At 31.9% G+C, this 17,681-nt stretch overlaps 1 protein-coding gene across 1 annotated transcript in view; it reads left to right on the plus strand.

Annotated features, from left to right (window-relative positions):
• The window catches only part of Eys (EGF-like photoreceptor maintenance factor), a 1,574,159-nt gene that overhangs the window by 997,946 nt on the left and 558,532 nt on the right, over positions 1-17,681 (plus strand). Inside the window, 1 exon segment of the mRNA XM_077801488.1 lies at positions 17,117-17,229. Within this exon segment, the coding sequence (XP_077657614.1) occupies positions 17,117-17,229 (113 nt within the window).

A 17,681-nucleotide genomic window follows, 5' to 3' on the forward strand; every position in this document is an offset into this window, starting at 1 on the left:
GGACAGCAGTGTGACATTTAATTTTCTAAAGAAGTAAATTGCTAGAGTAAATAGCATCCAAATGGCAAGGCAGCAAGTGGGATAGAACACAGCAAAAACAGTAATTTCAAGCCCCTACATTTAGCTTTTTCTATTTTTTTATAGAAAATTATTTAAATAAAATAAAACGTAGCAATGTTTGACTTGGAATCAGACTTCACTTTACTGTTCTAGGAAGGCTACGTTTCACTTCTGTTACAGTTTTTGCCGAAAGGGGTAATTTAGAGGTATGGGGGAGGATAAGATGGCATGCATAAAATGATTTTTAGAGTGCCTGGCACCTTTTCCTGAGCCAGAAACCTTCCAGAACTTTTCTCAGAACTCCTGTAAACTCATCTCCAGGGTTCCTCTCTGCGGCTCTTGCTGCTTCCTAATTACATGAATGTTATTTGTTAACTCTCCGAGGGAGTGCTCTCCTGATTCATCTTTGTATCCTCTTAATATCTTCTGTCCTGTGCAGACTAACCACTCAGTAAACATTTGAATTAAAGTTTGAATTGATTAATGTATGCCCGAAACAATGTCAGAGTCTCCCAGGAAAGAAACTACTCTGGAAAGTGATTTCAGACTTATTTAGAAGATTTATCAACTCTGTTGGGGACTTATATTGGATCAAATAATCTGGGCTCCAATCTCAAATTAACAGTGAATATTAGAGTAATTCTTACAGAGAACAACTGATGAACAGAGACTCCCATGTAATGATTATTTCATATATATGATGGTAATATTAGCATGAAAACATGTACTGCATGAACTGTGTGAAACTTCTGATATTTCAAATATGTTATCTCAGTCCCTACCAGAACTCTATGAGGTAGATAATTTATTATCCTCATTTTACTAAAGAGAAAACTGAGGAATCAAAGTCACACAATGAAGAAGTAGCATTAGTATGTAAGTGGGGGCATGCTCTTATTTTATTTATACAAACTGCCTCTGTATTTCCTCACATGCAGTATACCCAGGATGAGGGGATTATGAGATTCATAGGTATACTGTGAACTAATTATTTTTTTTTCTTTGTTTAAATTTGTATACTTATTTCAGGATGAAGTAATATAGTTTGCAAGTGAAGACTGACTTCATGAATATTTTTGTTTAAGACGAGACTGGATAGTGGTGTAAGTTCTGAGTTGTTTTAAAAAACATAAACACATATTTTGAGCTTGTAGCAACTATCATAAGGGGCTTATGAAATGACTGATGATTAAGAAATAATATTAAAGAATATCCTGGACAAGTGCTTCCTACATTTCAACTCCGAAGTAAGATATTTGTTCCTTTCCTGATACATAAACTAAGCAAATAGCCCAATGATTTGATAAGATATATATACTTATAATTACCACATTATGTATTTATAGTATTATTCATCTAATTATCACCACTTGTATTCATATTGTATTTAGTAATTTATGATAAAATGGTAGAACATTGATGCATTACACAAAATTTCCTGAAGAAAGTTCCAAACTACCCTACACAATATATACAAACAATGTATTTATTGGGAAACTTGAGAATTCCAATTTTCTATTATGTCTCAAATTGAGAAAAAATAGAATTTACATGAAGAAGGAAAGCGTGTGTGGGGGTGGAACTGGAAGATGAGAAAATTGTGGCTACTTTTCTAGATGCTTAAATCATTCATCTTAGACTGTGAAAGCTGAAAGAAAACACCTTGTTTAAAGGTCTCTTTTTAATGATGAAGAGACAAAATGTGAAGTTAAGCTTCTGTCTCTGCTTTTACTCATCCACCTACAGAATCAATACATAGCATTTAAGATTAGAGTATATATATGCCCTGTATAAATGTTAAAAGTTCAAATTTAAAAAGAAATGACAAATGATGGTGCTTGTGGTTGTGATTTTTTTTTTTTTAGCTTTGCTGAACTAGTCACAGTGTGGATAAAGGTCTCTCTTTACATAAAATTTAGATTTAATTTGTATTTTCTAGGAAAGAGTATGTAATTGTTTATGTCTAATATGCACTGAAATTATCTGTGTTATCCCTGGCAGACTTTGCTCAAATAAATGTTTAGCCATATAATTAGTACTCAGGTTTTGATTCTAAAAAGAACAAACTGTATCAAGTCAGCATAGTAAACATTACCATCTCCTCCAACATTTTTCATTTTGTGTTTAGAACGTTCATACTCTTTCTTTTCTTTTGAAATATGTCATAAGTTGTATGCTATACTACCCCATTCTGTTGTACAAAGCTAACACTAATTCCTGCCATGTGTAAGATAACTCATTACCTCCGCAGATGTCTTAAAGCATTTACCCTATATTTCCATCTATAGTTGTGTACGTTCCAATCTTACATTTAGGTCATTGATCCATTTGAGTTGATTTTTGTATATGATGAGAGAAGTACCTTGGTACCTATTATCTAACCTCTCTCTACTTCATTCCCCCATTCCTCCATTTTCTAGTGACCATTATTCTACTCTCTTCTTCTATAAAATAACCTTTTAATGTTTCCACAAGTGAATGACAAGATGCAATATATACCTGGGTCTAGCTTATTTCACTTAATATAAAGCCTTCTAGTTCTATCCATGTTGCCTCAAATGACAGGATTTCATTCTTTTATAGCTGCATAGCATGCTGTTTTGCATGCATACATTTTCTTAATCAATCCATCTATTGACAGAAAACTTCACTGATTCTCTACCTTGACTATTGTAAACAGTGCCACAATAAAAATGGCAGTGCAAGTTTCTCTTTGACATAATTTCATTTCCAAAGGATAGATGCCCAGTAATGGAACCACAAAAAAATGCCAGATGGCCAAAGCAATCCTAAGCAAAAAGAACAAAACTAAAAGCATCACACTACCTGATTTCAAAACATACTACAAAGCTATAGTAACCAAAAGAGCATGGTAATGGCATAAAAATCAGCACATAGACCAATGGAATGGAAAAGAGAGCATAGACGTTAATCTATACTCTTATAGCCAACTGTTTTTTGACAAAGATACTAAGAACATACATGGGAGAAAGGACAATCTCTTGAAAAATTGGTGGTGGGAAATCTGCAATATTCATATGCAGAAGAATGAAACTAGATCCCAGTCTCTCACCATATACAAAAGTCAACTCAAATGGGTCAGACCTAAATTAAAACTTAAAATTATTAAACTATTTAAAAAAAACACAGGGGAAAGACTTCAAGGAATTAGTATAGGAAGACACCTTTCAGATAAGTATGTATATTTTTAAAACTTTTTCAAGTGATTTTTTTTACTGCCACCAACTGTAGCAGTGTTCAGGCAAGCCTTTTCTGTTTTATTGCTATAGCTAGTCTCTGGTGCCTCACAGTGCCAGTTGTTTTTCTCTGTATTTACAAATTCACTTCTAATAAATTACATTTTCTGCACCTGTGGGACTTTAAGAGCCCAAGCACAGATGTTCCCACATCCCATCAGGCTACAAAAGCTAGACTAGGCAATGATGAACCACTGGGAAGGGTCAACTTTTTGGCTGCCAGTCCTGGGTACCCTCAATCTTCTGCTGCCCTTTATTCTCAGTGGTGTGTCCTTCAAGTTCAACATCCCTGCCTTTTCACTGGCATCTTGCTTTCAATTCATGTTCTTGGGAAAGTATTGGATCAAAGTAATTATAGCATTTTGTTAAATGTTTGATAATTTAATATGCTTCCTCTCCTGGGATATTTAGTCTTTAATGAGCTAAGAGTCTTTATCCAAAAGTATAAATTCCAGAGGGTGAAATTTCTGGCCTCAAGAAATCAAGAGGGAGAAGTATTTATTTGCTTTTGAGATTTTCCTCATGCCCTTGAATTTGCACCAGGTTTGCATCTGTTGAAACCAAACCACAGGAAGATTCTTTAAATTGCCCCACATTGCCACTTGTGCAAAGGATTTCCTAAAGCCTAATCTAGAAGATACACCGGTAATGATGGAGAAAGAAAATTTTAAAAGCCAAAACATTTTAAATGGTCTGAAACTCATAAGATTGTCACACAACTTAAATGAATTATGATGTTCAAGTCCCAGTGATTTTGGACTCAAAGCTGTAAGGTTTTCCAATTCCAATTTAGTTTCTCCGTCTACTGTTCAGACAGACTTGTACATACCAACAATACAGTATTATGTGTACTGATTGTAAAGATCGACGCCAGGGAAAAAGCAGGGAGCAAGACAGATTGAGTCCCTAATGTCACAAAGCACTTAGTCAAGTTACATTTGTGTGCATATTTATTCTATATGCTGGAAACCACATTAGGGCAGGGTTACTTCTTGCTCAGTCATCTATGTACAGCCCAGAGCAGTTTCCAGGGAGTCTAAGACCCTTGACAAAGAGTTTCTGAATAAATATTAAAGAAGTGTTGCTAAAGAACCTGGATAACAAACCTTCTGAATGAATTAGATACTTAGCAAATTAACGATTTTGTTGGAGGAAGTTGGGATTGAGAAATAAGATTGGAAGAAAGAGAATTAACAAAATTAATGGTGAAATTATATTTCCCGGAGAGAAAAACAATTATTGTTGTTAAAAACAGTTGTGATTATGTTCCTTTTTTCTCCTTTACAAAAATAAGAAAAGGCACTTAAAAGTGGGTAAGCAAATATGTTGATGTTAATTTTGTTTTTGTTTTCTATCCTGTTTTAAGTTGTTAAATCTCCTGTTAAGTCACTAACACTTAATGACCTAAGGACTTATTATGTGCAAACACTGGGTAACATGAAAGTCAGGCATCCACTTGAGTTAACATGGGTGGCTTCCACCAGGGTTACATTTCTCTGTGGGAAGAGAAACAACATTGGAAAACAACAAAGACCTTTAGGAGAGCAGGCTTCTGAGTGGATGCATGGCACCGACACCAGCACACAGGTAAGGGTTTATTAGCTTATTACAACCCAACAAAGCAGTGGGGACCACTACACTAGTATTCTCCACTTTAAAAAGAAATAAATATACTGATAGAATAACAGTCTTGTCAATGGTTAGGAAGAAAGCAGAGGTGCCATTATTAACACCCTGCTGTAAACCATCATGATGATTGCTCAAGAAGCAAGATCACAGAACATTACTGTAAGATGAACAACATTAAAGCATTTCACATGCAAATAGGAATGATCCAGTAGGTGAAATGTGTTATTCTCTTGAAAATATTTGTTGCCATTTTCAGAAGGAAGCAATTAGGATTTTTCCCTCCAGAAATCCTTAACCATCTTATGAATTGTTTATAGAATTGTTATTCCTGTTTCAAATGACTAATTTTGATTTTTGTATGTTTAGATACTTTTAATTTCATAGAAATTATTCTTTTCCCAGGCGTCTTCGTAAAAACTGAGGATGGTGATAGTTAATAAGTAGAAGCTATCAATAGTTATAGTTTTAACCATAATCATAGTGTATGCGAATATGATGCAGGTAATTTAGAGATAGATAAATCAGTAGAAAATTTGTGACATAAATGTGAATACTATTTGGTTCAACCTACCTCTGTCAGCATCAGTCTTTGAATTGTTCTCACAATTAAATATACAGAATAATTGAGAATAAAACTTGCATAGCACAAAAGAAAGCTTAAAAAAATCACAAAATATTCAGCTTAGTTTCGTTCTCTGTTTTCTTAGTTATCTTAAGATTCTTGGAGCATTATTCCACTTGAAAAATTTTTACTCAATTTGTTACTGCATAGAAAACTTTAAGTTTACTGGATTTCAATAAATTTTATTAACCAGCATACAGAAAAATGGAGCAATTGAGGATGTAAGTCTTTTCCCAGAACAATTTGAGAGCTCTACACTGAATCTCTTACATTTAAAAAATCATTTGTCCTTTCCACTGTTTCCTATCACCTCTGAGAGAAATAATGGGACTCAGGAGGGAGGTAGTATATGAAGGTTTGTAATAAGTCAGAGCAGAGTGCAGTTGAGTTCAGACTACCATGAGCAAACCCTTTAACCTGACTTTCTCTTCATGCTGTCAAACCTATGAAAATCATTTGCAATATCTAGACAGTGGGTCAGAAGGAATTACTGTTCATTTTGGAATATTGAGGAATGTTAGTGAATGATTTCATGATTTTTTTTCTTTGGTACCAGGAATTGAACTCAATTTACCACTGAGCCACATTCCCAGCCATATTTTGTTTTTGATACTAAGAAAGGGTTTTGCTAAGTTGCTTAGGGCCTAGCTAAATTGCTGAGTCTGGCATCCGACTTGTGATCCTCCTGTCTCAGCCTTCCTAGTTGCTGGGATTATAGGTGTACACCACCATGCTCATCTGATTTCATGAATTTTAAAGTCTGAAACTTGGTGAAACAAATTTCTATTAAGCAAAGGCTTGCCTTAATGTTACTATACTTCTAACAGCTTTTACATTTTTTCAGATTCTAAAATCTTCCACACAAGATTTCTTTATCTGAAACTGTTTAACCTGCTTTCCAACATTAAATAGAAATCAAGTAATGTCATCTCATACAAAAATACTATGTATGACCAAAAAGGTGTAGTAGTAATAACAATAATAATAATAAATTTATCTATATTGGATTCTGTAAAAACTCAATTCTACGAAATTGCAAAATTTTGTTTCTTTTCTGACAAAGTTGATTCTAAATTTAAAGGGATCTTAGATCATGAATCTGTGACTGTTGTCAATAAACGAAATTTCCTTTGTTTCTAAATATGATTTACATTTAGGAAACTGCAACTAGAAAGAAAGTGAGACACTGGAGAATTTGACCGAAACTTTCATTTTTATTGCTGACTTCTTCACGTAACGATTTTAAATGGAAGAAAACTATATATGTTAGTCTTGGGTTCAAGTCAAAGACAAGACCAGCCTTTTCCTATGTTATGCTGTAATAGTACACAAGTACTTTGTTATTTCAGGAATCAACTATCAGATAGAGTATTAGCAAGTTACAAACTCATGGGTTTGTAACTTCATGGGTCTTTTTTTTTTTAAGTTTCTTCACATTTTTACTTCAAAATCTGGAAAAAAAAGATTTTCTAATAATATTTTTCTATTTTTCACTGTAAAAAATCATAAGAGAATCTCAAATGAAAATATATGTTGTTTCTGATACAAGATTTTAATTGTTTGTTTTACCAAATTATAAACTTGTACCTAATGTGGAACAATATCATATACTAAAATTTTATTTCATTTTGTGTTTTACTAATTGTTCAGACTGAGAAGAAGTGATATCTTATTCCTTGCATCTTCATTTACACTTATTTTTCAGAAGGGGTTACTTTCAATAAATATAATATTCATGGTAGAATCCTATGGGAATTGATGTAATTAGTACCTAATTAAATTTCAACCCTTGAAAAAGTATCAAATTTGTGAGTCCATCAAAATACACCATAAACCTCAAAATTTCTAAGCTTTTCAGAATGGTTGGAAATTTGTTGTGTCTGTTTTTAACTTCTTGACAAAGAAGTTTAAGAAACTAGATCCTTTTTATGGTAAAGTTTCATGGATACTTTTCTTTCCCTTGAAGGAATTAAACATTTCTTCAAGAAATGTTGTATGAATTTATCTATCTATGTATCTATCTATTTATTTATCATTAATTTATATTATTTAGTATTTAGAGATCATAAATTCAAACTATATTTTTGCTACTGCCTTCTTACTTTTCTCCAATCTTTTCAATAGTCAACATTAGGAAAAAATTGTTATGGTTGCTATAGTAAAATATATCCTGAATTATAGTGATACTTATGACTTAAAATGAGAACTTTAAAATTTTTAGTTATATCTTTCTCAACATGAACAAAAATTGTTCTCACTGGCACTATCATAATCACACATTTAATATTCCCACAAATAACACTATATCACTATGACTAAAAAGAGTTGAATATATTTGGTGGTTGATTAGTTGGTTGGTGTCCTTCTTTCTTAGACATTTGGATGGGTCTTGCTATGCTGCCTAAACTGACATTGAAATTGAAATCATCCTGCCTCACCCTCCCAAGTATCTGAGATTACAGGCAGGTACCACTGTACCTGGCTTTGGATGAGTTCTTTCACCTTTAAGATTCTGCTTGGGATGCATGTTCAAATTTCTATGTTTCAAAAATATTTAGGATAGTTGTTTTATGTGTTTTCACACCACCAATTAACTACAAAAGATCACTTATTTATGTGGTTTATGATTTTTAAGGATTGCTTTTTAAATTTTTACTTTATTCTTTAATTGTATAATATACTTACATGATTTCAAAAGCAAATATATATCCAAATATATGTTTTAAGAAATCTGGTTTCTATCATGACTGCTTTTCTATTTCTTCTCCTCTTTTTTATCATATTTTGTGATTTACTCACTTGTTAAATATAAACAAATAACACTATATATATATATATATATATATATATATATATATATATATATATATAAAGCCCTCCATTTTAAAATAATAACACTGTATGTACTATTCTGTTTTGTTTTACTTATCAGTACATCATGGTGATCACTTTATTATAGGTTACATTCTCTTGAAAGCAAACTATGAGATGGAGATTAGCATGTAAGTGATTTAGAAAGCCACTTGGAACACCATTTATGAGAGGAAGGGGAAAGAAGAGAAAATTTGGGATGTGATGCAATATCAATAAAAGCTTTAGCCACACGCATGTCAAGTTTGTACCTGGACTGATTATTTAGAGTTGACAACTGAGGGTGAGTGATCTGGGCTTTTATAGTACTTTGTTGATCAGTCATTGGACAAAAGGGGAATGAACTTGTATGATGCTACATCCCTGGGCTAAGGAGGTAAAGTCTGTCTACAGAAGTTCCCGCAATGGTGGAAGCAAGTGGAAAATCCTTCACTCCTAAGGAGACATCTGAGTAGATTCTAGAGCATCCACTGCACACTCCAGAGTAGTATATGTAGACAGTCCCATTCTTTTTCCACAAGCAGGGTGGCACCACAGGTTTCTTTAAAAGGACCCTATAGATGGATCTAGATGGTTTCTAATTAAGAATTTTGATGCATTCATTTTCAGCTTCACAATTTAGCTCTTGGATACTAACTACCCCCCACCAAGACATATACCAAAGTAGCTATATTAGAAAACATGGAAGTAAGCAAATCACAAGAACACATATATAAAATTCATGGGATTAGTCATAGAGATGAGAGAAAGCAACACACACACACACAAAAAAATGTATATGAGTATTCATGCCACAAATTTTTTATAATAACCAGAATAAAGGAAACGATCCAAAGATCCATCTAGTGAATGGTAAAATATCATATATTGACACAATGGAATATTGTTAAGCAACAAAAAAGATGAAGTGTTAATACATACCATCCAATGGAGTAATGTTTAAAATATTATGATAAAAAAGCCAGCCACAAAGACCATGTATTATATGTTTCTATAAATTTTGTGCAATGTTCACAACAGGTAAATCTATAGAGCTAGTTAACTTCAGTGGTCGCCTAGTATCGGAGAGAGAATCTCACTGCACACTAGCAAATGGGTAAGGTATTTCTTTTAGAATGATAATTTAGTCTAAAATTAGTTACACTAAAAGCTGAGCACCTCTGGGAATATACCAAAACCCTTAATTGTACATTTTCAATAGGTAAATTTTGTGATACATGAGCTATTCCTCAATATAATTATAAAGTACAAAAATAATCAAATCATGGAAAATTCCTCAGCACATACATAGTCATGACGGAATGACTACCTGTGTGTGAGGTTCTGTGGAAATTTTAGTGTGGAACACCATGTATCTGACCTTGCAGAGAAAGAATCAATGGAGAAATACAAATGAATTTTTGCTCATGATTTTCTCTTGCAATTGTACAGGCAAATTCTCTGCCAGTTTTTGCAGTGAGGAAAGAGGAACCATCACCACTGATGCAAATGCCCCAAATGTCCCTGGTCAAATTCTAGGTAGCTCTGAAAACTCATTGACTTGAAAAATTTCTAAAAATAGCCTCATATATTCAATCCTCTAATTTCCTTGTTCTATTTCCCCAGGAATGATGATTATTTGCTTTTAAATTTCAATATTTTGCCCTCAACACCAAAAGATTTACAGAATTCCCTATTTGGTTTCTATTAAGTCTCAACTGCCACTTGTACCTTCAAAATTCTCTAAGACAAAATGTCAAGACCAACATTTTCTGTTCCCCTTCTCTCTAGGGTGTTGGTCCCTCAAATTCTTATTTCCTTAACAATTCTTGGTTGCCTGAAAATAGATTTTTGCCTAAATTCTACTCTGTATAGTTATTTTCATAAAAAGTTTAGTCTCCAACCAGTTTCTGTCATTATTAGAAACAGATCCTATCACTCTCTTATTCCCCACCCCCTTTTCTTTTTACTGAACTGTATCTGGTTTTTGTTAACCTTACATTGCAACAATGCCTATTCCCACAAATGCCATATTGGGACTGATTGAATTTGAAAATGTAAATCATCTAGATTAATAGATTGCTTTAAATAGACATTTTTTTGTAGAAAGTTTGGAGGAAAAAAACACATGAATTAAAATTTCAAGCTTTACTCCATATCATCTGCGAGATTTCCTGTTAGTGAACAATGTGTTGATAGGGTGACCTAGTGCTTGTCATTGGCATGTGACAAATAAATGTTTATTGAATCAGTGTATAAACTTTAATCTCATCTGTGGAATTAGACTCAGTTACTTTCTATTTTAAGTCTTAATATAGACTATGTTCATATGAATCCCACAAATATTACAAAATGAACACAATTTAATGAATATATCAAAATAAAATAAAATTGACTGAAGTATCATCATATTTCAAAGACCAATATATTGCTATTTTATACTGTAATTTTACCTGTAAGTGGCTAAAGCCCCTCATGTAGGATATGTATAGAATACCATGTGACTTGGCATCATATACAGTATGATATATCTAATTTATTCACATCTTACATAGCAGTTAAACATCTGAAACACTATGTTTTAATATCTAAGTTCACTCATATGTACTTGGTATCAGTACTCCCTACCAATTTCTCTTTATCTTGACCTATTATTTTTCAATGATCCTGGAATTGGAATGATTTATGAGAAAGTAATAAATAGTTAATAGGCATTTAATAAATATTCATAGCATTGAATTTTCTACTATTTTACTTCCCTTCTTTCTCCTTTAGGACCCACAGGTAATTCATCAAAGTCATTAATTCCCTCACCACAATATAACTCACATTTTTCCTACTTTTCTAGCCACTAGAAAGTATAGGAAAATCATCAGTACTATATTGCCCTATCAACTTTTAGTTGCTTCACTCAATTTAAAATGGGTAATGATGAAATTTGGTCATAATATCAATAAATATACTAATAGAGGAATTAATTACATTTGAGGAATAATAAATATACCAGTAAAGAACATTTAGACTGAGAAATATATGGAATTCACGTAAAAGTGAATCCATCATAGAAGAGCAATAAACTTTGAGTATAATAATGGAGATACTTTAAATTAAATTAAAAGAGAAAAAGTTAATCAGTATTCATAGTATTTTAATTGTTGAAGGTTTCTCTTCTGCAATATTTGGGGGATAATTAGAGCATAAGCACTAAGTCAATAAAAATATGTGAAATTGAATAATTAGTATACAAAAGGATGAGCATGCTACTTAGAAAATTATTCTGATGTCAGAATAATTTGATTACAGTGTGAGATCATCTGAACAGGTGATCCAAGGTAATAGTAAGAGGCTATACTAGGAACTGTTTGTTCTGTGTTCTAAGCAATGCAGAATTTTTTTTAAAGAGCATATGGGTTTTCTGTTTGTGAGTGAATAGTTGGTATTATACTATCATTGCTACCATTAATAATTAGAATATTGAAATAAATACTTGGGAAAACATGCAAAAATAACAATATCATGTTCCATGTGAAATAAAAACAAGCATTAAGCTGAGATCTATAATCAGATAAAAATCAATCAAATCAAAAAATGCCAAGGAAGGCTGGGGATATAGCTTAGTTGGTATAGTGCTTGTCACATGCATAAGGCCCTGGGTTCAATCCCCAGAACCACAAAAAAAAAGTCAAGAAAAATGGTCATTAAATCCATTATTATAAAATTGCCTACATACTGAAAGAAAACATGAATTTAAAAACTAGAAAAAAAAAACAGTAAAATAAGAATCAAGCGTAAAAGAATGAACAAAATTCAACAAATAAAAAGAAAAAACTTCTAAAAATATCTGAACTGTAATATATAATAATATATAATATATAATAATAATCCCCAAAGTATTTTTAATATTCATTCATTTATTTATTTTAATTAATTATACATGACAGCAGAATACATTTTGATTTGTTGTACACAAATGGAGCACAACTTTTCAGTATGTTTTAACAACAGATCATACACTACAAAAGAAAAGATCAATGAACTTGAATGCAAAAGAATAGAAGATAGTTACAATGAAAGAGAGAAAAAAAGATGAAAACAGACTCAGTAACGTGTAAGAAAACAATAGGGGTCAGAATATGAGTAACTGGAGTTCCAAAAAGTGCAGAGAGAAAGAGGGTCAGAAGAAAATATTTGAAAAAATAATGACGAAAAATAAATGGATTTAATGAAAAATATTTTTATATACCAAATAATCTCAATAAAATTTGATAAAAACAGAATATCACTAACTTCTCATCAGAAACAATGTAGGCCAGAAGATAATGAAATAATATCTTTGAAGTATCAAAAGAAAATTATTTTAAATGCAAATAAACAATTTTTCTATACAAAACTGAATTCAACAGGATATCCCTAAAAGTAATACAAATTAATAACATCTGCTGTCCAAAAAAGTATACCCAACCTGAAGCAGTATGCTTCCAGAGGCATGTAGTACAAGAACTGTTAAAGATAGCTCCTTGGGTTACAAGAAATTGGTACTACATAAAAACTAAGAATTGCAAAAGAGAATGGAGACTACCAGGATTCAGTTGAAACACAACAATGAGGAAAACTTAGAGAAGTAAATATCACAGTAGCAACAGCTGGGCGGGGGGTGGGGGGGAGACTGAAGCAGTAAATAACTGGACTCTTTTAAGAGGATATGTGTATACCAGAGATTGCTGTACACATTCCTTCATATTTGCAGGTCTTCAGGGTTTAGGTTAATCCATGATTCAAGTAAATGCTTAAGAATAGCACCTTTATTCAAAAAAGATCTCACATGTGTGAAAATGTCAAAAAGAATCCTCTTATCCTATATAATCAGTATATGCTAATTATTACAATAAAAATTGCCCAGTAATATTTAATTCTAAAATTGAAATATTTTAAATATATACACAATCTAACCTATAACCAGGAAGTCTTTCTGTCTAAATTCTGTGCAACTGCAATGGAATGTTAATATGGAGCCTTGTTACTACAGTATGGATTATCTCCTGACATTAAATTTGTATAAAGGAGTGAAAGCAAAAGCTATCAAAGGCCAGAGATAGAGTTAAATATTCTTTTATTAATAGAGAAGTAGGGAAAAAATGGGAACATACTCAACATGTATTTAGAAATTTGAGATATTACAAGTTGGAAATGAAAATAACAAATATTCTGTTGTTAATACTGCTCAATACCCTGAATTATTATTTTTTGTTGCTGTGATATAATTCACTACATTGTTATTTGATGTTGTTGAGAAATAACTGAGTCATTATTTTATTATTTGTGTTGGATTTAAAAAGGACTGTACTTGAGTAACCATAGAAGATCATGTGAGTACAACTTTTTTTCCCCATTGAATTGACAATAACATGCAGTGATGCCATTTCTATGATCCAGTGGAGGTGAATTTCCATTGTTTCTTATGCTTAAAACTCAATACATTATAACTTATCATATTGATTATGTATGTTTTGCTTCTGTTCTTTCACTTTTAAGAATACGGTCCTGAAGCCTTGACTGACCAGATTACTATAAATTAACTAAATTCAATGAAATGTTTTCATGCACTAAAAATTATCTAAGAAGCACATGCTTCAAGTGTTTCAAGTTTAGTATTCAGGCTCAGTGTTTCTGGGTTTGAGTTTCACTTACTTTTTACAAAACTAAATTAAAATATTTCAAGTGAAAAAGACAACATGGGAATTTCCTTGGAGGCCAAATAATACGTTCTGAACAAGACTGCCAGAAGTTAATATGTGAGAGAACTGGAGAATTTTCAGGCTATTAAAACATGAGAAATGTAAGAATTTTGAATTCACTCAAATTTAAAGGCTAATGGCTATGGAAACTTTTTGCCACTTTTCAAAAGTCAAGGTGAATAAATTAATATTTATTTTTAATCATATGTAAATGAAATTGAATAATAGAATTCTAAGTATTTCAATAGAGTAATCATGGATTCATTTGCATTTTAGGGCACTTTTTTGTATCCCTCTGATAGCTTTATATTTATTTAGAAAGCTGAAACTTTCTCCTTTTGCCTGATGCTCATAAATAACAAGGATTTTAATGAATAGTGAAAATTACCTACTTAAATATGCACATATTTTAGGCTATTGATGATCTATGTTAAAATTAAATCCAAACATTCATAATAATACTATTATTAAAAGCATCTTGTGATCATTAAACTGATTTTTTTTATTAGTAAACTGTAATAATTTACATTTGTGATGTTTTAGGAGAAGAAAACACAAACTTCATTTTAAAATTTAAAAAATAGGTTTATTCATAATTTTATTGTTAAAAGGAAAAATTAAATTTTAAAATAAAAAATTATTAATCAACCCCACAAAAAACTTTTAGTGAAGAATTGCAAATTTTAAGAACTGCCGAAGTCCAGCTGCAGCAAAATAACCGGGGGTGAGGAGCAACTTGTGTACATTGATACAGCAGGAGTGGGAGCCCTTTATTGTAGGACAGGAGGGGTATATATACATTCCACACAGCTTATCTTAATTAACATAAATTAGATACAGCAGTCAACCAATAAGGAATCTCCACACTTAATGGCTCACTGGCACCAACTCACAAACCACTCCCCCTGGCAAAATGCCAAGTGCCATCCCGACTTGTTTACAGACTCTAACAAAGAACCAAATGTTTCTGATTTGCTTGGTATCAACTTGATTTCTGTAAACAACTTACTACATGAAATATTGTTGTTTTTTTTTTCCCTAGTTTAGTCATTTTGACATTTGACAGAGCATTTCTAATTTAGAGGGTTTGCAGACATTTGAGCCTATATCAGGAAGAACAAAAAAATCAGACTTATAAAATTGAGAATATTAAGTTAAAAGATGAAATAAAATATATTAATCCCAAATTTTCTAAACAAGACAAAGGCTTCATTCTATTATTTATATATTTATAATATTATACTTGAATAGAAATGAAATCCTAATAATGCACAGAGCATATATTTTTAATTCAAAAATCAAGTTAAACAATTTATTTTCAAATGTATTAGTTTAGTGTTTGCCCTGGTCATAATTTGGTCCGTCTTAACTTGAAATTTTTAATAATATGCAGAGCACATCAGAAACTAAAATAAATATTAATTTTAACTCAATTCTGAGTCATGCTTCTTTTAATTTGTCTTTTTCACATAAATATACATTGACTTGTAATTATTCATATAGTGTTTATGTTCACAATGAATACAATGGAAAACCATGTCTGTTCATCTTTACAAGGTTATTTTCATCAACCAAAATTAATGCTTTCCAGTGTCCTTATTTTCTTTGTGCTCTTGGCCTTCTGGAATCCTCTAATATTATTTTTTTTACCCCAATTATTCCTAAAGAATAAAGTTCATACAAGGAAACAGGACATCACAAATATTTTGTGTCTTTTTCTGTGCTTCCATTGACTCCTGTTAGAGTAATTCATGATGTTTTGATGGCTGGAAATAGGGGGAAAAATCACTGGCTTCTGAAAGAATAAAGGACAAGGAACAGAGTGAAAATTATAGGAGACTTGTCATGTCATACCTTGATAAGAAAAATGAGTGTATCAGCTTTTCTTCTCTATTTTTCATTGATAATTCACTGTATGTATGAGACTTTTTCTTTATCCTAATGTTAGTGACTTTGTGCTGTCATACAGTTCTAAAATGTATAAGCTCCTAGTAAATACTGGCTAACAATGTGGTATTATTCCATAGTAATTTTGAAGCATACTTTGAGTATTTGAGGTCTACATGATGTTATGATGCATAGTGGATGTAAATGGTTAACTGAACATCCAGCATCACACGCAGTTATCCTTTTTTTTGTGTGTAGCTAAAATCTGTTCCTTTAGCAAAAGTCCTGAATACAATATGATATTATTAACCATAGTCCTCTTGTTCATTAGATCTCTAGACTCTATTCTGCTACTCTTATGTCCTTTTTCTTATGTCAACCCCTTTCTTTCCCTTCCCCCCTGAACCATTCCTCTTGTAACCAAAGATTTATTCTCTGAATTTGACATTTAAAAAAAAGATTCCACAAGTGAAATCATTTAAATTTTTCTTTTTGTGTCTGGCTTATTTCACTTTGGATAATATCCCACAAGTTTATTCATGTTGTAGCAAAAGTTAGAAACTTTTTATTTTTAAGGTTCAACAATATCCTAATTGTGTGCATATGTGTGTGTGTTTGTGTGTGTGTGTGTGTATGATTTATTATTCATTCACCCATGTTCACTGCAACATTATTCACAATAACCAAGATATGGAAAATCTTTTACTAATATTTTCGTGGACTTTTTTACTTTCTTTTTTGCTCTTCTGCGGGTTGAACTCAGGGGTACTCTCCCATTGAGCTACATCCCAAACCCTATATTTATGTATATTTATTTATTATTTTGAGATAAGGTCTTGATAAATTGTTGAGGTTGGTCTCAAATCCTATCTCAGTCTTCTGATTGCTAGGCTTATAGGCACACTATGCCGAGTTTGGGTTAATATTTATAGATTTGAATTACTGTACTCCCAATATGTTGAATAGATCATTTCAGCCCTGAGATCCAATTTCACATTCTGACCAGTTTGCAGTAAAAACAATACATTAAAGATTATTATTTTAATTCTTTCTCTTGCTCTTTCTGTCTCTCTCAGATTTCTGGACCAGTTGAAAATTTTATAGGCTGCATACAAGTTGTGGAAATCAATAACCAGGGAACTTTCATTCCATCCAAGGCAGTGAAAAAAAATCACGTTGAGAACTGCAGGTAAAACATCACTAGTGATTTTCAAATGATTTATTTTATAGTGATCCCACTAAAATGTGCCATTTCTAATTGACATTATCTGATCAGAACTGGAATATATTTCCTTTCTTTTGTTTTCCTTTATTCTTCAACATTCTAGTATCTTATAAACTATAGAATTTTTAAAATAATTCCCAGTGAAGATGGAGCACTTGTTCATGAGAGGTGTCCACTTTGTACTGAATAAGATGCTTTATATTGACAAACAAATGATCATTGTGTTGTGGTTAGAAAACATCTATCAGAGCTCCTTTTAAGAATGAACAGTCTGACCTGCAGAATATTTTTTAGAATGATAAAATGATACTTTTCTCCAAAATATATCTCTCAAAAGTTGCCTTTGTGCTTCAATTTTCATTACTTGTACCATATTCCTTACAAATATTTGGAAGTTGGAGTGAACTAAAGAGCAC

The sequence above is a fragment of the Urocitellus parryii genome, chromosome 8, assembly GCF_045843805.1.
Source record: "Urocitellus parryii isolate mUroPar1 chromosome 8, mUroPar1.hap1, whole genome shotgun sequence".
Classification (NCBI taxonomy): Eukaryota; Metazoa; Chordata; class Mammalia; order Rodentia; family Sciuridae; genus Urocitellus; species Urocitellus parryii.